The sequence below is a fragment of the Hemibagrus wyckioides genome, linkage group LG13 (assembly GCF_019097595.1).
Source record: "Hemibagrus wyckioides isolate EC202008001 linkage group LG13, SWU_Hwy_1.0, whole genome shotgun sequence".
Classification (NCBI taxonomy): Eukaryota; Metazoa; Chordata; class Actinopteri; order Siluriformes; family Bagridae; genus Hemibagrus; species Hemibagrus wyckioides.
This window is the reverse complement of record NC_080722.1, coordinates 12121501-12145925: the sequence shown is the minus strand read 5'-3', so window position 1 is coordinate 12145925 and position 24425 is coordinate 12121501. Positions and strand designations below refer to the sequence as shown.

Below are 24425 nucleotides of genomic sequence, written 5' to 3'. Positions count from 1 at the left end.
ATTATTGATTGTGGGTTTTTGAACCCAGCTATTTTTTATGTTAAAATTTTCTGTGCAATTTTAAAATTGTAAAATATTGTTGCTGTTTTATTTCATTCACTTTCTTTCCTTTCAGTTTTAAAAAATAAAATTCTAAATAAGCTATTAACTTATTAGAATTTAATATAACCCCTAACCCTAACTCTTATTTTAACAATAAATATATATATATATATATATATATAATATTTATTATATTTTTTTAATGCAACACCTAGTTTATTGGTAAATTTTTATATTTTGGTACAAATTTTGTATTGTCGGAATGTCTTTAAGTATTATTATATGTTATTTTGCTTATATTGCCCACCCCTAGAATAATGCCACAGCAAGTTTTTGTCTGAATTGTGTTAAAGGATTGAGAAATGTATTAATGAATAAAAAAAATTTAATGACATTGCTATCATATTACTTTCTAAACATTTATTTTTGGTAAATTGTGCATACTGAATTTTGTAAAAAAAAAAAAAAAAAAAAAAAACAATAGCAAGAGAGTAGAAACTGGGAAATTGTAGCCATGTGTGTGTGTGTGTGTACATGTGTATGTGTACATATTCGAGGTGTGTATATTCTCAACTGGTTCTGACCCCTCCAGTAATTAGTAAAAGAAGAGAGGAGCTCCCAGCCCACTGAATGACCCCTTTCACCCCTCTGTGCTCCTCTGTGCTCCCTGCCTCCTGGAGCTCACCAGATTTCCCCCAGCCTTCCTACCTGCAATTAACCTCCCACACCCCTAGCTCCACACCACTGAGAAATGAGCAGCCTGCACTCTAATTACTCATCTCATACTACTCCTTTATCTGTCTCATTACTCATAAGTAATTGAGGATCCGAGGATATGCTTAACTCATTTTAACTTTTCACTGAGTCTTTGTAAATTTGTAAAGTGGCTTCAGTGTTTTGCAGAATGGGATTGCGCAGACATGGTATAGAAAATCCTGACCTCCCAATGAATCCCCATTCCCTCCCCCCTCTGTAATTCAGGACCACATGCCTTACAAAGAGATCTTATTGAATTTAAGGTAATAAATCAACCAAATCCTTATCTTTTATTTCAGGCAGTGTTAAATACTGGATATCTAAAGGTAAGATGGTGGCTTGCTCTTTAACATTAATAAGAACTCAGCATGGCCATGCCTGTCATCTTATTAAGAGCACTGCAGCTAAATGTGATCATTATCTCTGGCGAAAGAGAGAGAGAGAGAGAGAGAGGGGGGAGCAAATGAAAGCAATGAAGTGCAAAGATAGGAGCGCCCACTAAGCAGCCCGTGCTGAATTGTCTTATTTCAATTAATTTCAGTGCTAATGCTTTAGACGAGTGTGATTTTAACATAGATGGTTTTAATAACCGAGGCAGTACAGCACAACACATTAACTCCTTTAGAAGAGGTCAGCCAAGTCCAGGCTGCACGTAGCCACTGAGCCAGTCACAGGCTTTTCACAGGCTTTTGTCCAACTTCTCCACTCCTGTTCACTGACCTGTAATCCTCTGTGATGCTGGATTTTGTAGCTTCACACAGCTCTGAAGAGCTGTAAACTTTACCACTTGATACACATGTATGGATATTCACTTGATCAAACAAGAGCTGTTTAACTATTTTTATTGGCCCTCTTGAGACTCTTGTAGCCTGTGTGTTTTCTGCACATTCACTGGACTCTCAGGCGTGCGTTTCTGAATCTGTAGGTGGCCCCAAAGGACTTGTGTATTGCAATGCAGGCTTTTGCATAGCTGTTTTTAGGTCTTTCCTGGGTCATTGTGTACCTGCACATGTGTCCCCAGAGGGCTAGCTCATGGGCTGGCTATTCTCTGTTTTCCTGTCCTAAGGGGATTTTCTCTCTACCAAGCCTGAACTTCGAAAGTTGCTCAAAGAAAGAAAAGAAACTTTACTTTTTTTTTCCCCCCACAATTTCTTCGCATTTTACCAAAAAAGTAAACCCTGAATCAAATGCAGCACATTTGCATTTTTGCTAACGTCACAAGTTTAATGCGGTCTCCACTTCTTGCTGTTCCAAAGTAGTCATATTTTCCTTTCCATATTCCAGTGCTTTGACTCTGAGCATGTTAAATAAATGTTTGCTCTGTTTATTGCTGACTTAGCACTATGTGCTTTACAGTGCTTCATAATTACTCCTGAGCTGAGGATCAAATAAAAATAAATGGGTCTTCTTCTTTTTTTTTTCAAAGTGAAGCCTTAAAAACATACATATGGTAGGACAAATTACATAGAGCAGTTGGCGCATGGTGCTGGGGATTAATCAGTAGCACTTTTCTTAAATAAGCGCTTCTTAATAATTGAGAAATCCTTCCAAGTTGATTTATAGAATTGTTGCAGTTTGTTGATCCCTAGTGTTGAAGTACTGATTAACATTAATGAACATATTGATGCTTTGTGCATATGTTGTGTTCATCTAGCTTTCTTTTTGAATATGCAGAAGAGACAAAAAGCACAAAATGCTCTTGCTTTTTTTCCCCCTTTCTTTCTTGCTTGATTTTCCAAATTTAAGATTTAAAATGAATAAGCAATCTTAAATGCCACTATTGTGTATCGACAATTATTTGCTATTTTATACAAAGATATTATTTGCTATTTTATACAAAGAAGAGAGTAGATTAAAGATTGCTTATGCATTTTTTTGAAAACAGCAGATAACATGGAAGATGACAAAAAAATCTAATCTAAAATATTTGAATTGCCAAAAATTTCATTCTAAATATCTTGATAGCAATTTTCTTTACTAAAAAAGGAAATAGAAATGGTTCCAGAGTACACATCTTAAGTAGAGACCAGTCTGTAGAATAGCTTACTTGTACTTACACTCGCATATGTGTGTGTGGGGGCGGGGGAACTGAAATGATGAAAAATGCAATTAATTTTCTGTTTTAGTGTTTGAGAAGAAACAAAAGAGCAAATAAAAAGCTGATTCTGGTTTTCCCATTTTCATTTCGTTCAACAAACAACAACAAAAAAAGAATGAATGCAATGTCTATGACCCTCTGACAGAGAAGAAATGGATTTTAGATTTTTTTTTAACTTGGTTTTAAAAGAATGATTAATTCTTACATACTTTCAATACAGATGAATGCTAAAAAGCCTTTGGCATTGTCACAAATATATCAACATTGATGGGCGTGTTGACATCGATACTAATTTCACACGTATTCAAACGCGCACACATCTTGAACTCCGTAGGCTACTGTGTTTGATCCATAGCGATGGTTAAGCAGATTTTCATTTGTGGTACAGCTTTATCCTTGGCAGATCCTTGTCTCATTGTGCACGGCCACTGCAGCTGGTTCCACAGGGCTCCTGTAACAATGCATAGACTTTGTTTCTGCTGAGTCATCTGCGCCCCAGACACGGGCCAGCAAACAGAGAAGCAGTCATTAATTTAGACCTTCTTTTCTCTATTCCACTTTATTTTACTCGGTTCTGCTGAGAATGCACACATGAATACAAAGGTTTATTCAAATCATTAATGAACTGTGTGCATTCAAGGCTAATCATTTGACCTTTGGTTTTGCGCTCTCAGTAGACAAATGCTAGTATTTGCAGAAGAAAGCATTAGTTATGTCATGTGATTTATGATAACAGTGTTAATGTAGCAAATGCAAAAGCAGCCTGAAATCAATGTGAAATAAATACCAGAATCCTAAATTAGTATCTCATGCTGCTTTTGTTCCACAGATTTTGCTGATTATGCTGAGGGTCTTTGCTGTTGCAGCTTTTTTCCTTTCCTTTTTTTCCCTTGTAATTTGATTATGCAATAATGTGCCTCTTCTGATGTTAGATCATAGTTACTGAATCACAATTTGTCACAGTTATTTTTGTTTTGTGTAAATTAACTCCATATTATCCAGACAGCTATCCAGTAGTTGTGCCCCTGGACGAAAGGTTATCAATTAGTGTGTTAAACCAGTGATCAACAACCGGCTCTTCAGTGTGACAGGATAATCTGGTCTCTAATCCATGCCTGCTCACAGGACTGCATTGTCTCTTGTGGCAGTGTGTGAGCGTGACACTCGTAGGCCTTTATTAGACTTTAGTTATGTGCAGAAAGCAACCATCAATAACGATGTCCGTCTTAGGTCCAGAAAACCTTGGTGTCTGTATAATCAAACATATTCCTATTACTTATTTATTGGTTTAATCATTCATTGGTTCTGGGATTTATGACCCTACATTCGACTTAGAAGGTCATAAAAGTAAGATCCACATCACATTCTAGTGATTTACAGATTGACTTCACATCAGACATTTGACTGCCATAACATACTGTCCCTGGTAGGACTCAACCCTGCTCAGCTACAGAGATAAAGTTTGCAGGTGGGAGTCTTGGCTTGGTTTGACATATTTGCCTTGGGCAATGTGGAAAAAAAAAAGACTCACTGAACTTGTGCATTTCGAGTAGTGTTCTCTCTTTCTCCCTCTCTCTCACTCTCTCTACCCAGTTGCTTGATTTCTTCTCCTGCTGTCTGTGCACTCATGCAGAATTAGCTTATTTGTCAGCGAGCTGCGCCTCCGAGCCCTGGTGCACATCTCCAAATCCATTTCCAGAAGCGCAGCACAAAGGACGTTGTCCTTATGTCATGACGACAAATTTGCTGAGCTTCCTCGATCCCAATGCAATGCAGGAAAATGGTCCCATCGCTCCTGCAGAGGCCTGTAAAACACTAATGACTCGGCTTCTGGCACTGAAGAGTCCTCATTGCACCTTTTTTTTATTATTATGATTATTACTATCGAGCATAAGCTATTTTTTTCTCTCTTCCTCTGAAACCAAGGTGATCTGTAAACATACACAAGCTCGCAGGCTGGTGGAAAAGAGAGATGGTTCTGTAAAGTATTCATATATCTAGAGATAATCTCACTTGAAAACAGAGAGCCAAGCAGGATCTTGACCAGAACTGCGACAAGACGATAAGAAGAGCCTGGCTTTTCTGTTTGGTATTTAGATATTTTTCAAGCTTACTTTAAAAAAAAAAAAAATTCCTCAGCCTTCAAAGAGCCTCATGATAGCATGAATATTTTATACACTTCTAATATTCCATAAAGCCTCTATAATATTCATATGAGTCTGAATTGATGCTTGCAACCTGTAAATTCACCTGTACTGTGAATTTTGCCCCAATGCTTTCCGCTGTCATTTGAATAAGCTTTCTTTCTCTGTTTGTGTAATGCTGAGAGCTGCATGTAGGGCTTCCTCTGCAGGTGTTGTTTTTTAATTGAATCCAAAATCTCTATGGAGGCTATCTTGCCCACCTCTGCCTCATAACAACAACAATAGCTGGTTACGGAGTAATGAATGGCCAGATCACGCCTGCTTTGTTTGCCCATTTGTGATTGTCACACTGCTTCCTGTTTGTTCAGATTCAAGCAACTTCAAGCTTGTTTTCATCAAATGCTCAATATAATTTGACCCACGCAATTTCATACAGTTTGATGAAGTTGCACTTTCTTTGTTTCTAGAAAATACCCAAAATAAAATTAAATAGGATTTTGAAATAACGTGCTTGTTCTTAGACATTAGTGGCAGAACTATTTTTGTTTCCTGCTAAACTGGCTAGAAGTGAGCACTTGTGGGGAATTTGGCCAGTGGCAGATTGTCCACCTAGTGGGGAGGAGGAAGAGGAAGTGGATGAGACTGAGGATGAGTCCTACCGTGATACACCCTGTGCGGTCCGAGCAGCCTGCCCACCTGATTGATTAGCACTGTGATGGGGATATATGGAGGGGTTAGGAGAGCACGGCTCATTCCTGAATCACAGTCTCACACAAACACACGCACACTCACACACACATTTCCTAGAACCCAACCACTGAGAGTGCAATCTCCAAGGAAGGGGGTCTCGGCACAACAGCTCTTTATTCTCTTAAATGAAGTCCATTTTTAATGTCAGACTGAGAGCACACCAGCTGTGTGCAATAAGCAGGAGTGTTATGAATACAATAATACTTCCTGATAGCTCTCTATTAGCATTGCTCTATTTATTTGTCAGTATGGAAGCTTCTGGAGTCTTGTTATGAAACTTGTAAATGGATTCTCAGTCCATACGATAGAGCTACCCATAAGACTGCTGTTAATAACAGTTCACTTATACTGGGCTTATATACAGGATTATCTATTCACGCTGATGATATTTGGGTATTTGGTTTTGTCAGTCACACTGTAAATGTGTAGGCGCTTAGAATTTTTTTTGCCTTGATGTAAATTATACTGGCAATTTATTTTGCTGATAATGTTGCATATGGTGAATCATTTTGTACTGATCACATTATGATTTTGTGTGGATTTAAACGTATGTTGGCCAGGATGCTCTAGTAAAAGAGATTTTTTTTTTATCTTAGTGTGCTTTTCCTGGTAAAATAAAGGTTAAAAAAATGTTTTGCTGAGCAAAGCAGCTACAGAAGTGCTCTGCACCGTTCATACACCAGAGAAAAACAGAGATCTGACATGCTTATCCACTAGACCATGAGAAACATGCCAGCATCATTATTCTGTTTGATGTGTTTTTTGTATCCACGCTTCTTAAAAATAGGTTACATGTAACAAAACAATTACAAGGTATCTGGACTCGAGCCGAATTTCTTATCAGGATATTACCCTCCCTCTTTTGCTTATTCCATAAATCAGTGCTTTATTTTTACTGATCGATTGTTAGACTTATATTTAAGATAAAGTGGATTGGCTCTCCATTATCACCGGTCATAATTTAAACTTTAAAGGTTATATATTCTGCATCAAAAGGTAGCGTCCAATTCATAACAAAACATATGGGCCAATGGATTTCATGATTCCCTGCCAAGATGAGAAGGACTGATCGAAGATGCACCCCTCCACCCCCCATACGACCCTGAACTGAAATTACTTTAATCTCTGTTGAAGTGAAAAATGAGGGGCATGGGGGGGGGAGAGAGAGAGAAAAGCAACTTGTTATTCTGGCTTGTTATTCTTCTCCGTTACTGATGTGTCTTGGCCTACCGTTGTCAGATAGGCAGGTGGCACATTATGCCATAGGAGGAGAGAAACCTGCTGGCAGAGCAGACACGCCGAAAGCAAGAGTGAGAAAGAGAGAGTGAGAGAGAGAATGTGGGAGAGTGAAGAAAAAAAAAAAAAACGAGAGCTGAAAAGAGAATGATAGAGTGCATTTGAATGGTCCGGTAGTTAATGCTTTATGAGATTGGGCTGAGGAGGGGGAGACGGGGGAGTGCAGCGTATGCAGTATTACGCCACATAAATCTGGAGGCCTGCTTTCCCTGCCTGTGCTCCCACTTAATTACCTGAGCCCAGTGCACACCTATAGCTCTTCCCTAATGGCCAGCTCTCACTGCTCCTCTCATGCCACACGCCACCATGGCAAGAGTCTCCACACATGTTACGCATTTCCATGAAAGAAAAAGAAAGGGATGGCACTCAGACTTCTTTCAGCCTCACGGACACGCAAGATCCGAAATTCATGCATAAAATCGCTCGTCTTGCCGGTTTTGAGCTGAGCGTTATAGATTTAACGATTTTCTGAAGTGCATGGTGGCCGCATACCCTGACTATCAGTGTAGCGCTGCCATCTTGAACACCTCCGATTGACCTTGCCGATTATTGCTGGACTAGGCAGCAGAAAAGTTATGCTATATCTTAGTCAGGAGCTGTCTTCTATCAATGAGCTGCAGTGTCGGCCATTGATCCGTTCCATGCCAGGATATGGGGCTTGATTGATGCTTGGCGAGTGGCTGGCTGGTCTGGACGATAGTCTTGGGAGAAAACCTAGGCCTTGTTCATTTCCACAGCCTCCAATGCAATGGCACTGATAAAGGCATATAGATTAGGGCCCTTTGACCCAGAACTACAAGACCTCTAACCTTAAAACAAGTTTTGCAATCTAATAGGAAACACAATATTTATGATCTGTAAACTTTTCTTATAAGGGTAGACCTTGCACTGGACAGACTGCACCACAAGTAAATGTACAGTCATATCTTGACAAACCAGACCACAAACACTGACCAGTGGGGTTTAGAAATACACTTTTCCCAATTCTCCCTTCTAAAGCTCCTCTCTACAAAACATGCTCACACACATACAAATGGATTAGTATATAGGGAATGATCATTAAAATTTATAGAATGAACAATTCACAGTACAATATATGACTTCTATATGACTTCCTGTGAATTAAATTGGCTTCATGAGTTACTTTCCAGTCGCCTTTTATATCACTTCAAATTCCTATAGCTCCTATTTCTGTCAAAATTACACACAACTAGGTCAAGTTATCAAGTAAAGTCAAAATGACTTTTTAAAATACACACTATTATCTGTTTTAAAATCAACAGTATTATGTGAATTTTATGGAACTGCAGAACTGAATTCTGAATTTCATGGAACTGGTTTTGAAACATTTTGCTTCATTGAATGCAACCTCGGTTATTCTGATAAACTTATTAAGTTATTAAGTCTCAAAGACATGCTAAATATCATCACCAACCGACCAACATCTAAAAAAGCACCTCAAAGTCTGAACCATATGAAACCTTTTCCTTCTGGAGAGGGGTCCTAGGCCAGGGAATCTACATGAATAAAGTTAGAATTTTGGTATACTTCTAATACAGTATAAACTCAGTGGAAAATAAATAAACTGCTAAATACCCCCAAAAAACAGACACACTAATTACTACAGAATTGAACAAGTGCCTATGAGCACTTTTACACAATCGAAACAAAAATTGTACATTGTGAGCTTCACAAAGCTGGAATTCCTGCCAGCTCTGCCATTCAGTAACACTGTATCAAAAGCCAATAAAGTAATGACGTACAACTTTAAGCCGCTTTAACTTTATGCATAATGTTAAGGTTTAGGTGGCACAAAACCTGATCCCCAGAATAATTGGGATAGATATTTCCTTCATCTAGATAGATTTAATAGTTTTAGAAAAAGCCAATGCATGCCTTCAACCCACAATGTCTGCTGCCAAGTGTAAGTATAACAGGAGATCAATAATGTTTTTGGCAGCCATCTTGTGGAAATCATTAGGTCAAAGGATTGCTGTACATGGTCATCTAGCAGCTAACAAATATCAGGTGATTTTCATTTCGTGTCATGCAAACACTCCGCATCATGTTCCTATATCCCAGTATGATATGACTAAAAAGTATTTCACTGGTTTGATGAGCATCAGGATGAAGTGGAAAATGTTTTACATGGTTTAGGTCTACTTGTTCCCTTAGAAGGGTAACTGCAAATCAATATATTGATATTAATCATATGCTATGGCCTTCACAGTCACCAGATTTCCAACCAAGTGCCTGCCTATTAGAAATTATGGACTGAGCTACTAGTCTGAGTTCTCCACCACCATGATCAAGACACTGACTTAGGGGAAATCTTTTTGATAAATGGCGTTCATCCGTTCAGTACCATTCCAGAGACCTGCAGAATATATGCCAAGGAACACTGAATCTGATCTGGTAGCTTGTGCCAGCCCAACACTTTAATGTTCTCGCTTTCTTGTAAGTGGTAATTTACAGGTTTTAATAATGACATTTCCCACCTAGGCAAGTTTGACATTTGATGTTCCACAAGTAAAAAAAAAAAAAAAACATGGTCGCCTTCATGAAACCGTGTCTTTGCTTTGCTCCATCAGAGCACATAAAGCTCATAAAAAGCTACTAATTGCACGTTTACAGTTACAGGCCTGAGCGGCTGCTGTTACTGTTCTACTACAGTGAACTTTAAACATTCATGCATCATTTTGGATTGAAATTGCCGTAAAGCAACAACAGCAGACGATAGTGAGAAGCTTAGAGACAAGCTAGCCAGCTAATATCAGTGATAACTCTAATCTTGATGATTTCCTTCTTAAAATTAGTATGGTTAATGTTTTGAATTTAACCAAGTACGTGACCTGTAAAATTAATTACATTTTTTTAATCTAAAGCTAATACTGATATAAATTGTTTTAAAAGTACAAAAGGGGCACTTTACACTGAACTTACTCAGTATATGGTGAAGGAGCTGGTAGTTGAGAAAACCACGAGTTGAAATTTTAAGTTGAGGTTGAGTTTTCTGTAGTTTTTACTGGTGAGAGGCAGGGAATTACAAGTTACAACTTCACCTTGCAAGCCACATAAGACACAAACAGTCTCTTGCTCATTTCAGAAATTGTGAATGTGTGTGTGTGTGCGTGTGTGTGTGTGTGCGTGAGTGTGTGTGTGTGTGTGTGTGTGTGTGTGTGTGTGTGTGAATGAGTGAGAGCATGTTATGGACTTCTTACCAATGGGTAACAAGGGACTGCCTCCATTTGGTCATTGCACAGGAGATCATCGGTTGCCAGGTCAGTAACAATCAATCAGCTTTGATCGTTAATAGACCTTTCTTACTGAATTCTCAGTTAGACCTCCTGTGCTGCATTTTCCGATACAAGACACAGAAGAAAGAAAGGAGGGAAAAAAGAGCAGTATATACTGCTCTGTAGATACACGTGTGTGTGTGTGTGTGTGTGTCTTTTAAATCTCCAAACTAATTTTTTTAATTTAATTAAATTGTATTCAGTCGCAATGTACACTGCATTGTATGAATATACAGTATATTGAAATATTTAGGATCTATGTACATTTCTATTATAATACTGTATAGAATTTTTCTGACTTACATAGAGTATACTATATTGATTACTTAGATTACTTAGTTCAAATGGAGAAACATTAGGAGTTGGGCTTGGAAATTGGCATCACACAGCGTTGTATAGTGGGATTGATCAACCATTTTTTTTTTGTTTCTTTATGAACAGGGTGCAGCTAATACAAAATTTCTATCAGGGATGTTTCCTATCATGCTTAGAGTAAATCCTGGACAGAAATCTTTAAATGGGTGAACTTTTAAAGGCTGATGTTTGGATCAAATCATTCTAATAAAATATATCAGTTCCTATAAACACAGAGTGAACTAATTATTACGAGGTGCTACATGCTTTCACTTTATTTTTTAATGTCGAGTGCTTCTTCTTTTATTTGCTTTTAAGAGATCATTTGAAAATGTCTTATATGACATTACCTGGTCATTTATGTAAGATAGCCATGTAAAGTATATTTAGCTTGTGATCTATTACAACACTCTCAGGCTTAAGGTTGATCCACAGACACACAGCTAACAGGAAAATTGATATTAAACTCGGTTGCAGGAAGTAATTAAACTTTTGAGTGAATATTGCACTGATGCCCTGCCTAATTCCATAAAATAGACAAAACATAAATTCATTAGCTAGTCTACTGGGCAAGTAAAAGCTCCATTGTGCTCCCCTCTTCCATGATGTACTTGCATGGAAATCTAATTGACTAGCCTAAAAAAAGTGATAGCTAATGTTAGGGAATAACATATAGTGAAGTAGCTAACTAATGAAATGTATTAACACAGACAGGGAAAATACAGAGTATATGAAATCCTGGCTAGCTCTGTGTAGCTATATCATTATCATCATTATCCTCTTGGCCAAAGTTTCAGTTGTGAACTTTGGACTTATTTCCTTCTTCAATATGTTTCCACATATCTGTTATGAGTGCAAGCTAAATAATCCAGGTATGTACAAGGAGAACTCCATCCCAGCGGTATCAGCAGGGATGCCTCCAGCACAAACAAGTCTAGTCTACTCCTGTTACTAACTTGCATTCCCGTAATATATATTTTAAACAATGTAGAAGCTACTGAAGGAAAATTACCCAAAAAAAAGGTTTGCTGTGATCTTGATCCTGTTTGTATCCATTCCAAAAGGTAATCAGTTCACCTGCTGGTTACAGTGATAATTCCATATAAATCCTACAGAAATTTAGCCACTCATTCTTGAGATATTGCACTAATGAGAATCTCAAATCTCAGCCAGATGCACAGACAGACGGACGCATGGATGGACACACAGGTGGACCAATGACATAAAATGACAGGAAAAATAGTTCCTACCTACAGCCTAATTGCACCTTGGCAGATGTGTGTATTGCAGCATGTGGAGGAGACTCAGAGCAAGTATTTTGCACTAGGCTCATCACACCACTGTCAACTATATAAAAAATAAATAAATAAAAAATAAAAAATAAAACACCTTGCCTGGACACAAAATCTGCTACCCCCAGCTGCCCGGGGCTAGTGATTTGTCCATGTCTGATTTGCTGAGGTGCATCAATTAAATATTTCAAAAAAAAAAAAAAAACAGGTTCATGTCTTAAAAAGTATTTTGAAACCCTGCAGAAATGTTTTTTTTTTTTTTAATATCATCGAAACTGATATCTGGTGTCTGTCATCTCAAATATTTTACTCATTGCAGGAAAACTAATTGTAAATAATTATCATAATTACTGTAAATTTGAAAAGTAGTTATGACTATAGATAGTTTAGCTACTATAGATTATGACTATAGATAGTTTTTGCTACTGGTCATAAACATCAATAGCTTGTAACAGTTTGTAACCCAACTAGCATTAGAGAAAGCAAGAGAGAGAGAGAGAGAGAGAGAGAGAGTGTGTGTGTGCGTGTGTGTGTGTGTGCTTATACTGTACATATGAGACTTGTATTAAACTCTCATGTAGTGCTGGCATGGGGTAAAAACTTGTAGTCTTGGCATTGTTTTCTCTGGGCCTGCTGCTCAGACCCCTGGCTTCTTCTCCTCTCACTCAGTAACAGTGAGGGGCTGATTGCTCAGGGCCTCTGCTGTGCTGTGCTCTGCCTGTTTGGTAGCTGATCAAAGGGACACTCATTCAGTGCCCAGCATGCTAAACTGACAGGAGTAGAGAAAAAGCAGGGAGAGGGAGGAGTGGTGAGGACGGAAGGGGAGGCCAAGCTCTCCAGCTGTCTCTGGTGCCATGCCAAGTGAGGATGGCGAGGGCCCACAAGAGGAGGCCGGCTGGGGATGGGCTAGTGGAACGCCACACTCAAGATACGTGAGATGCTAATGATCCTCCCCATGCCGGAATGCTGCGCTCCACCAGGCCCGTCCAAGTGGTTTGCTCCGCTGGGGATTCTCACCAGCAGGTACAGGTAGCTATGATAGCTTTTTAATGTGTGGCTCTTAGCCAATGAGAGCAGGGATTTTCATCAAGTATGACTGCAGAAATATTAAACTAGCCAGGGATCGTTTTTCAGTCATAGTCCATTAAACAGTGACGTGGGGGGGGTTTGTTTGGGGCATTGTGGCGCCAGGAACCTCACTTCTTGCCTGCACAAGTTTACCCAATTAGGGCTCTAAATTTTTATTAATATGCCACAATGTTAAATAAACATGCAAACAGCTTTTGTGGTGTATGCCAATTAAATGCTGTTTTATTTGACTGCAACCTTAATCAGGCTGCTGCACAGGGGGGGAGGATACGGAGTTTAATTAAATTGTAGTACTCTGCTATTCCTGTCAAGGCTCTTTTTATGATTTTGAAGTAATCTATAAGGGCATCAAGCATCGATTTAGCCATATATTAATAAATTACATTGGAACATACCATTTCTAAACCCTATAGTCCACTGGAAACTTTTAAACTTTAAAAATGGCAGGAATACAGAAGTGAGCTGTGGGTGTGAGGTGTTTTTTTTTTCTTCTATGGTGCAGTGGATCAGTTACACCAACAAACTATACACCAAACAGTAATTTCTACTCTCTGAAGAAAAAATGTTCCATAAGTTTATTTTTCTAGATTTTATCACTTTCCACAATCTACTGATATTGTCTTCTGGGAGATTTTTTTAATTTCAGCTTGGAGACCTCAGCATATTTAGAGACCTAACTGATGACGTTGTCTTTGTTTAGTGTTCTCATCAATAGCATACTCAGGTGCAAAAAACTCTTCCTTTGCCTTCTCTAGACTCGTAGCCAACATGTCAAACTGACATCAGAAAGCTGCATGCTGCTATTGGGCTTATATTCTCTCAGGAATCTGTACTAATGATGCATTCTGTACAACGTGTACAAATTTTAAATCATGTCTACCCCACCCTATTAAAGACAATAGGAAAATATCAGTTCTTTTTATCAACAAGGCATCTCGAACCTGCTGCTCACTTTTTTCGTTGTCGTGTTGTGTTTCGTTTGTTTAGCACCATTCTGTGTAATCTCTGTTCTGATTGAATGTGTGCATGAACATCCCAAGAGATCAACAACATCAATGACATGCTCAAAGTCACTGAAATCTCTTTTTTTTCCTCCATTCTAATGTTTAATATGAACATTAAATGACCCTCTTGACCTCTTGATTTTCATGATTTTATGCATTGCATTTCTGCCACATGCAGCCAACATGTTGAGGAATGACCTAATCAATTCCTGCCTCCACATCATATTCCACTTAAGTGAAAAATAAATGGATTGCATATACAAAAATCATTCATTTTAATGTGTGTCATTCTCATTAGTTAAAGACTAATGAAAGCATGTTCCTAACGTTTACTGACAATACATCATGATGATCTTCTCTTTTTATTATTCCTCAGGTGTGTGTGTGTGTGTGTGTGTGTGTGAGATAGATAGATAGATAGAGAGAGAGAGAGAGAGAGAGAGAGAGAGGGCAGAGGTGCCAGTAGTGGCAATAGCATGCTGTTATTAATGCACAGAATCCCTTGCAGCTCTGTCTGCTGCCATGGCCCTCCTCTCTGTATTAATCAGAGTGGCTGCACACGGCACATGATGAACTGGTCTAGGAGTCGTGTTTAAACAGGCTCTGCCATGCTGCACGCTTTGTAAAGAGGCTATGGAACATCCCCAGGGTACAAGAGGGGTAATGAATACATCTTTTGGAGAGGTGGCATGAAGCCCTGGAGAGGCCTCTGGAAGACTCTGTTCACTCCGGCCCCGCTGGCTTCGGCTCCAGCCCAGGAGCGGGCAAGGTGCTATGGCCATATGGAAAGGCTGGTGTGTTTGAGTTGGCTGGAGGTTCTGACAGGACTGGCCTGTGGAGAGGAAGTTCCAGGCCTGTTTGTGTGCATTCAGCACTGCCAGAACAGAGCGTGGGCTGGAGAAGCGGTGAGGGGTCGGAGCAGAGCATGAGGCCTGGAGCCAGAGGGACAGGTTTCAGGAGGGAAAGGTCCCAATTAAGGAGCAACGAGGACATGCAATTACAGAGTGATGCTTGGCTTTCCAGCTCAATGTCCCATGATCATATATTGGTATTAGTATCTAAAATCTTTTTAGCAGTTAGTACATTAAGTGATAACCCTAACCCAGAGATTCATCAGGAATTGTTATTCATTCTATTCATTTTGCCATTTTAACAAGTCATTCATGCCATTTGTAATGTATTTGTGATGTTCTTATAGGCATCAGTTGTGTATTTATGTGTGTATGTGTGTATATGTAAGTTGAATGAAGCAAACCTAAAGTAGCAGCCTGTGTCTTTAACAGCACAATTAGTGCATACTTTTCAACTAACTGCTCAACCTCATGTACTGTTTATGACATCTCTGACATTTCAAAGCTTTTTTTTAAACTCTATGAGAGAGAGAGAGAGAGAGAGACATGGGTAAAAAAAGAAGTTGTCAGAGAATGTGAGAGAGAGAGAGAGAGAGAGAGAGAGAGAGAGAAGAAATAGAAACAATGCCATAGAGAGAAACAGGCAGAGGAGAAAAGTCAGAGTAGAGTAAGTGTAAAGCTGAGGGGTATAGAAAGTGAGACAGAAAGTAAGAGAAGCTGATGGAGTAGCCTGGGGGTTGGCAGCGTGGAACTGCATTGTACCGAGCTACTCTCGGCATACTCGTCTCACTGTCAATAACTCATCACACAATGAGGCATGATGAACAGAATTCCTATGGATGAGAGGGGATCTTCCAAAGTGATGCCTGCCAGCTATGCCACCTGAATCCTTCTGCTTTCTCAACTCCATTCTCCTCTCAGGCACTGATGCAACTGCGTACGTTCTGATCAAGTTACATCACCTGCAAAAAAAATAAAAAAAATAACATCACCAGGAATGCTCACTTCTTTATCTTACTGCAAAGTCTCTTGTGCATGCATTGCCCCTGCATTAAAAAAGCTATGGAGTGAAGGATTTTATTGCTAATTAGGTTATATCATTTTATAAAAATCAGCCACGTGGCACAGATATAAATGTGCTATAGCTGTGATCGATTCGCTGGAGCATGGTCCATGCACATGCATATTCATGGGGCGATGTAAAGACTAGGGGAGTGTGCTGCTGGATGATCCGTGGACTTTACAGACAGGCCCATAGAGCCTGTGGCAGGCAGTCACCATAAACAATCACACCAGGCCCATTAATAACTCTAAAACTCATGCACCGCCCTGGCTACAAAGAGCACAAGTGACATTTTAATAGGGCTTTTTTCCTTTTTGTTTTTCAATAATGAGTGCAAGCTTTGCTGTGATGCACCGCACAATATGTGCCTCCCTGTTGTTTTGAGGCACAATGCATATTTTTGCTGTAGTTGGCATTTATGGAGAATAATTTAATGTAGTGCACGTGGCTTCCTTTATGTGTTCTCTCCCAGTCATGTTTCAAACATCTTCAGGGAAGAAGCTTGTGAGGGATGGAGCTGGGGAAAAATATGAGAGAGACAGAAGGAGAAAGACAGAGAGAGAGAGAGAGAGAGAGAGAGAGAGAGATACAAATGGGTGTATGTAATAGAAAGCTACACATGGAGCTTTATATGAAAACAATATTAGGATTTTTTGGGGGGGAGTTAGTTTTATTTAATATATTTTAAGTTTTATATATATATATATATATATATATATATATATATATATATATATATATATATATATATATATATATATATATATATATATAATTTTTTACTTTTATTTTATTTTATTTTATTTTAGTAGTCTGTGATATATTACTTGTAACTTCACAAAATCTAGGGTCTCTGTAGGTGTTTTTCCTGAAATTGCAGGTCCACTTTTTATTTTGTGTGTATGCATGTATGCCTGTTCATATGTCATACACTATACAGCCAAATGTTTGTGGACACCTGGCTATCATATCCACATGCTTTTTGAACATCCTATTCAATATTTGGTCCCCCTTACTGTTATGATAACCTCCACATTTCTGGGAAGGCTTTTCACTAGATTTTGGAGCATGGCTGTGGGGATTTGTATTAGTGACATCATGTGCTAATGTTGGGTGAGGAGGTCAGGGGTTCTGTCAGTGTTACAGTTCATCCTTAAGGTGTTCATTGGGGTTGAGGTCAGGGCAAACCCTGCTTTGTGCACTAGGGTATTATCATGCCTCTAACAGGTTTGGGTGTCTTAGTTTCAGGTAAGGGAAATACAGCATTCAGTTTCATTGTGTGCTTCCAGCTTTGTGGCAACTGTATGCGGAAGGCTCACATACAACTGTGATGGTTAGATATCCACAAACATTTGACCATATTGTATATGTGTATATGTTTTTGCACAAGTTTCTTTTACAACTCTTCTTTCTACCCAGCGTAATAGTCACTATAAACTCTACAGGTTTGCAAAGATGTTTGTTAATCATCTGCTATTTCTCTTTGCTCCTCCAGAAACTAAACCAGGAAACGGGTTGTGTAAAACCGGAAACATTGCTCTCTTTGGAAACGTAGTGTACAGTGGGCTGCTGAACGATCACTTCTGGCATTTCGGGGTTCCCCTTGTCACAAGACTGGTGAGTAATTTCCTTCTGTCTGCTTTCATCGTCGATCCACATCCGTGCCATATCCAACTGCACCTGTGGTTTGGCCCTTGCCGGCGTTTAGGCCACGTTTAGGCTGAAAATGTGTGACTAGTGTTCAAAGATTCCAGTAACCATAAATGGATTTCAAAATCCAGGAAAATTCCAGAATTCTACAAAAAAAAAATGGATATTTACAGTATCTCCCCAGTGCAACACTTGAAGCAAGACTGGTGGTTATATGAACAAACTGAATCACATAGTTGTACAAAGGCTGTTGTTTTGCCAGTGTGTCTCTGAGTCTTTGGCGTTGCAGATTTAATTTTTTTGCTCCCTTTGCTCTGTGTGCTGTGACAGAAAGTGGGAGTGGATGTAAAGTTAATGTCAAAGACAGTACTCCCTCTAGTCATGACCTTCATTACCGTCCAAAATATCCAAAACTCATTTCATCAATGATATACGAATTGCAACATTATTTAATCATACGTGTGATGCCGCTGCACTCGATAATTGAATACATCTATGAAACTTTCCGAATGTGAATATTAAGAGTAATGTAGCTTTAATTAGGCTGTAACCTTAGCACACATCACTGCCTCATAAAGTTAAAATTTTATTAAGAATTGGTATGCATCGATGCCGACTTCCTCCAGGAATTGCAGCAAACGTGCTTATTGGAGTGAAAAAGCAACTTGTTCACAGCTGTGAGCCTTTCTGTTTTTCTGCGTCTTGTTTTTAGAGGTTCGCTTAATTAACAAGATCACTTGTAGCAAGCATATCCATGTCAGTATGGAACAAAAACGATGTGAATCTTAAGCTTGTGGTAGTACTGTATTACATTACATTGATTAACGGTTGGATGATTTTTTTTTTTTTTTTTAGAAACACAAATACTTTCAGTTTGCCACCATGAGCTCTGATTAAGACATGCTGAGCAGCGCATTGAGATGTCTTAACATTTTCTCAGTGCATGGTCTTTGTTTTATTAGATTCAAAGGTCTCTCAAGCAGTGGAAAAAATGTCAGATGTGTCTACACAGTGTTTCAATGAAACAGCATGAGGGTAACACATGTCATATCTGAGTCACTGACCTGACGTCACAGGGGCAGCTCTGTCTATATCATTTTCATCAGTTAGTATCTGTATGCATATTTTGCAGTAGAAATATTATATATATATATATATATATATATATATATATATATATATATATATATATATATATATAATTTCTTCTGTTATTCATTATTAATGCAATTTAAAGATAATAATTCACTGACTTGTATTAGCAGACTCAAAAAAATGTCCTTTGAACTGTAAAGTTTGCCTGTTCAGAAACTGTTCAGCTGCTGCCTGCAATTTAAGTGAAGGCAATTATAGTGTATTGTGATTAGTGACAGTGATTTTGTATGAGCTGTCACGCGATAATAAAGGCTGTGTTTAATTTAGTGTGCTCTGACCATGTGCTTTTTCTTTTAAATGAACCAAATTCGTTGTCTGTCCTGCAATTTGTGGTAAGAAAGAACGTGTAATTATTAGCATAGAGAGATTTCTGAATGTGCAGCACCTGCTGTCGTAGCTTAGACTCAAGCAGGTTGTGTGTGAAAAGGCTCCTGTACAGTTATCCATTATTCATTCCGGTACAACACCGGTTCAACTAAACTGCATTTTAACCGTCTCTCCAAGGTGTTCAAAACATCGAGAACCACCACCAAATGGAGAAAAATGGAGGGCACTTGTTTTTCAAACTTGGTCTCCCTCGATTTTCCATGGCGGGTTAATGAATAAATGAATTGTAGCGGTAATTGGAAAGGAAAAGAGTGCCCAGCAAGTGGAGGAAAGAGGCATGCAGCTCCACTGAGTTTATGGAGGCAGAAATGATGACGCTGGCTAAAGCGCTAATGAAGAAGGCAGGGCAGACTGAGGCGGACTGGCTGACAGGACTAAGAGTTACAGTGCACTGAGAACTCTGCACACTGTGTGCGCGCGCACCAGTGAGCGTCTATGTGTGAGTGTGTGTGTGTGTGTGTGAGAGAGAGAGAGAGAGAGAGAAAGAGAGAGAGAGAGAGAGAGAGAGAGAGAGAGAGAGGGGGACAAGTCCTCATTACGAGGTGTGTTAGGTACTTGGTTTCGCATGTGGAAAAGGCTTGACGGGTCCCCACTTCACGGCTGATGAAAACGAGGTGGGTAGGTGAGAAGGGATTACTGGAATGGGAATGTCCAATCACTGTCGCTGGCATCACATAGATGGCTGGATAATGCTGAACACTGTCAGCTGGCTGTCAGAGCCAAATTTCAGCTGTTCAGCAGAAAACATGTAATTGATAGCACTCTTGGGCTTCTTAGGTCTTCAAACCACATAACATAAGCACAACTCTTCCATCACAGAAGCTTTTTAATATCTGCCATACTGAGGTGGTGATGAACCTCTACATTGCATTATGCATAGTTATATCATTATAGCTCAATTCTGGGATTTCAATTTTTGATTTATTTAATTATTTTTAAATTTGCTCAAATTTTTTGCTGCTTTGAAATATTCTTAGGCTTGCACTATTTCCAAGACCCGCTGTGCTTACGGGCAATATGGCCTCCCAGATGTGTTCACCTGCCGTTGGCCGCCACTGGCTCCTAATTAAGACGATCTGGCATGAGCATTGGCTCAACCTGGCCAAAGCCTGGCTCATCTGCGCCGCTTAAAGAAGAAAAATGCTACTGGCTCAGTCTGCTTGCCTTGACTCAGCTTGACACCTGGGCTCAGGTGAGACGGAATGATCACTTTGACTCCTGATTTTTGGGTTTGTCCCAATCTTCAATGTCGCTCCTTATCCCCAGTTTGTGTCTTATTAGTAAGCAAGCTCAGAATAACTTTAGCACAGGGTTATGGTGCATATGCATGTAGGTCAGTGAAGAACATGATGACTAGGATGGGTGGTCATGTGCAAACTGGAAATAGTAGACCTATTTTCCTACTTGCATTAAGGGACAAAAAAGGTCAAAGTGTACAAATTAATACCCATTACCTAACTCTTTTAGCAAGTCATATCAAGTTAGTGACAAGGCTGCGGGACTTGATGAGAAGTTCAAGTTAAAAACAGAGATCAAACCCATGGACAGAACAATGCTGGCATTAAATATTGAGTAAATGGATTGCGGGCACATAGAAAAAGAGAACACGACAAGACGCATAACCTATTCAGGTCTCTGACTGTTCTTCCCTCCTTCCTCTCAAAGGAAAGGTTTCTTGTCTCTGTAATGGAAAATGACGTCCCGAGGGCCATTCGTCCGCTTAGTACTTAACCTGAACAAGCAGCACCATGAGCATGCTTGGTAATGTTTCCAATGGAGCTGGAGTACAAAAAAGGAAGAGAAAAAGACAGAAAAAAAAAAATTCTAACAGGAAATAAATTGAAAGTGTTACTTTAAATGTAGAAAATAAAGAGGCATTGGGTTGAGGAACTAAAATGCTCAAGAAAAACGATGGTTTAGAGAGAAAACGGAAAGTGGAAGAAACAAATCCAGTTATCCTGCCCATGATTAGTGTGCTTGTGATACTGAATATCCTTTTATTCACTTTTCGATTATCTGTTCCATGCGTGATCAGCCTGGTTAATGTTATGTTGAAAAATGTCTCTGCTTTATATTCTGCTCACTTATTTTCTTCCTTCAAACTTTTTTCTTCCATGTTGCTGAAAGTCAGTGTATAGCAGTTTTTAGCCACAGCACATGCATCGCTATAGTTTCATTTATTTATGACCAAGACTTGAAATAGACTAGTGCTATTTTGATAGGACGGAATCTTTAATCCAACTTGCTGAAGAATTTCACTACATTATTTCACTTGTCCCTGTGGGGACTGATAGAGAGAAGAGGCTGACTCTGTTCAAAACAAACATATTAAAAATGTATGCATAATTATATTAGTTTATTTGCTGTGTAATCTACTGAACACTGATAACGGTGAATTCGAATCAGATGTAGTATTTGTATTGATTAAAAGCTCAAACAGAAAACGGATGATTTTGCACATAAGGCTTCGACCCAATAAGATAACTCAATAAGGTGTTTTATATTTCTCTGGTGCATCACTACTGAAAGGAAGGTACTTTCCAATTGACAGACAGATGTTTGGCATGTTTAAGGTTAAAAATTACGAGTGTTCCAGCTGCAGATTGAATGTATGGAGCGAAACTTGCTGAGACAGGCTTACACACGTTAAACACCCCCTCCCCCCATCCCCACCTCAACAGTACTCCAATGCAAACACATTCACTGATGGACACGCACACCACAAACACACACACAAACACACATACACACACACACACACACACACATGCAGGTCTTCACTGCTGCCAGCCCAAAGAGCAGCCCTACTCACTGCATGGAGCCTGTCAAGCGACTCCCTCGGCTCTCTACCAGCATTTGCTGACTCCTGATTGGCCAAAGTGCAGCGCGCCGGAATCCACTGAGCTCTCTCTCCCCGAATCCCAGCCTCATCTTTTTCACTAGCAATGCACCAGGAAGAAAGCACTAAAAAAAAGAGAGAACCAAATGAAAGAGAGAAAAACAAGCAGGGGTAAAGAAGAAAGAGACTGATCTGCTCCTTTTATGTGCACTTACAGTTTTACACCTCTTGCTTTTATCAGTTGTTTGCTTCTTGGCTGCTGCTGTGAGCGACTTTTTTTGCGCTGGGTGACAAGAGACTGTGAAGAGCGACTTCTCCTGCAGCTGCTCAGTGAGACACACCTCTCTTCAGCTCCTCTCTAGAGCAGAGGTGGCAGACACGTGTGTGCTCCTCCACTCCTCCTCTGTCCTGGCCTGGATGAGTAGCCATTGTGAAGATCTGGCTATATCAGTTACTAAAGCAAGATCTTCCGTGCCGGCAAGGAGCAATACATCACTGGAGCAATGCTGGAGAATGCTGTCGAACAGCTTCTGGAGTGCCTGCCCTAGAAGCACAGCTCTCCCACTCAGCAGTAAGAGCGCGAAGCAGCCAGTGTGCTGACATCAGGAGAGACCGAACGCACATGAGCAGAGAGAGAGAGAGAGAGAGAGAGAGAGAGAGAGTAGAGTGCGTGTGAGTGGTGGAGAAAAGGAGAAGTAAAAGCAGTTTGTGTGGTCATCGAGAAGACGAAAGGAGCTAGTAGAAGGTGCAAAGTAAGATCAGGCAGTGTTTTTCCACCTCCCTTTCTCCCTGTCCCTTTCTTTTTTCCCCTGGGCCATAAAAAAATCTCCCAGATTACTAAAAAGAAGAGGAGAGGACTCAGTAAAAGAGACGTGTTTTCACAGCACCTGAGAAGAAAGAAGAAAAGATATACAAACTAAAAACCACTCGGACTTTTGGCCTGTCCCGTTGCGCTCAGGTGGCCATCACTACACCCCTACGTCTGTTTTTTCCCCTTTGGGTCGTGCTCACCTGTCCTCTGGCCGAAATGATGATGTATTTTTGGGTGAGTAACATGCCTTTACCCATCACGGTGGCCTACTAGCCATTGTCCCTTCACACTGTTTCTCTTCAGTATATGGCTGGATGAGTTAAAATAAAATAAAAAAAGTGAGAATAGAGCAATAGCATGCAGTACAAGGTTCAAATCTTCCTTTCTTCTCTTGATTTCTCTCCTTGTTATTTTTTAAGCATATATTCGTTTTCTGTTTTCTTTCTCCTCTCTGAGTTGAGTTTCTGAGTTGTGTTTAATATACCAGCTCTCTGAAGGGCCCTGTTCTGTAGTGCTGGTCTGAAGGGAGATGAGAATCCAGCTGTATCTGTACAGCAATGTTTTATTGATGTTCAGTATGAAGAAAGAGGATCATATAACCTGATTCTGCAGAGACCTGGCAATTTCTCAGTTCACTGACGGAGTATGTTCAAATATGAAATAGGGTGAGCGGATGTAAATCCAGTGTCGTGCAAATTTGTTTAACAGGAATCTGCTGTCACATATAGCTATATCTCTGTCTGATAGAGGATTTATTGACTTCTCTTACTGCTGTCAGTTTCCTTTTTCTTTAGCTTGCGTTTATCAGAATGTGAATACTAAGCAATATTCATTTAGCAACTTTTCTTTTTTTTCTACTTTTAGTTAATACATTTTAAAACTTAATTTCTTTTTTACATTTAACATGTGTATTTATATCTGAAAATGAAAGTATAAAGCCTCAGCATTACAATGTAATGAAAGCATTAATGAAGAGGTGTGTGGAAGAGGAGTGAGAGTGGATAAAATCCCACTGTGCAGGAAGCAAGCTTTTAACTAACGTTAGCGTAGTGGATGGAGGATTCCTCCTGTTCTCGCTCCACCCAGCATCCTCCTCCGTCAGCCCGGCCGCCGTGTGGCTCGGCCCTCCCCTGCCCGTCAGGGGCCAGATGAAAAGTGCGCACCCGCAGATGTGGCAAACAGGATTTAATGATCGTCAGAAAGCAATCTCTCATCTTCGAGCTCGGTGCGGCGCTTTGATAGCGAGGGCTAGTCATTAATCATTCTCCTTCATCGTTCCAGTGTGCCAGAGCCCAGAGTGCACGCTGCCTGCTCAGCCTGGGCTACGGCGCCACGCGGCCTGGCCCTGCGCCGGCACCGTGCCACTCACACACCTAATCTAATCGGGGATCACTTTCAGCTAGCCGCCAGGAAGTGCAAGAAAAGAGATAAAATTCACCCATGTCAGACATCCTGAAGCCGCTTTGCTAATGTAAGCAGAGCTCCTCTCTTTGAAGACGATAGCAATGCGTGGTGAGGTTTCGAATGTTATGTGTCTATACAATATAA

General features: G+C 39.8%; 1 protein-coding gene and 1 long non-coding RNA gene across 11 annotated transcripts in view; one reads left to right on the top strand and one right to left on the bottom strand.

Annotated features, from left to right (window-relative positions):
• Nucleotides 1-24425, top strand: part of rbfox3a (RNA binding fox-1 homolog 3a) — a 320348-nt gene that overhangs the window by 184142 nt on the left and 111781 nt on the right. For 9 of the 10 annotated variants that reach the window (XM_058406813.1, XM_058406811.1, XM_058406818.1 and 6 more), the window contains one exon: nucleotides 17531-17652. In XM_058406813.1, coding sequence (XP_058262796.1) covers nucleotides 17531-17652 — 122 coding nt within the window. Of the gene's footprint in view, nucleotides 1-17530; nucleotides 17653-22903; nucleotides 23112-24425 lie in introns of those variants that run through there. The other variant, XM_058406815.1, reaches the window with a different exon arrangement.
• Nucleotides 12246-22597, bottom strand: LOC131363868 (uncharacterized). Its single transcript, XR_009206390.1, has 3 exons — nucleotides 22282-22597; nucleotides 22040-22191; nucleotides 12246-15934 (listed from the first exon to the last, which is right to left on the bottom strand). It is a non-coding gene; the product is annotated as an uncharacterized LOC131363868 (long non-coding RNA).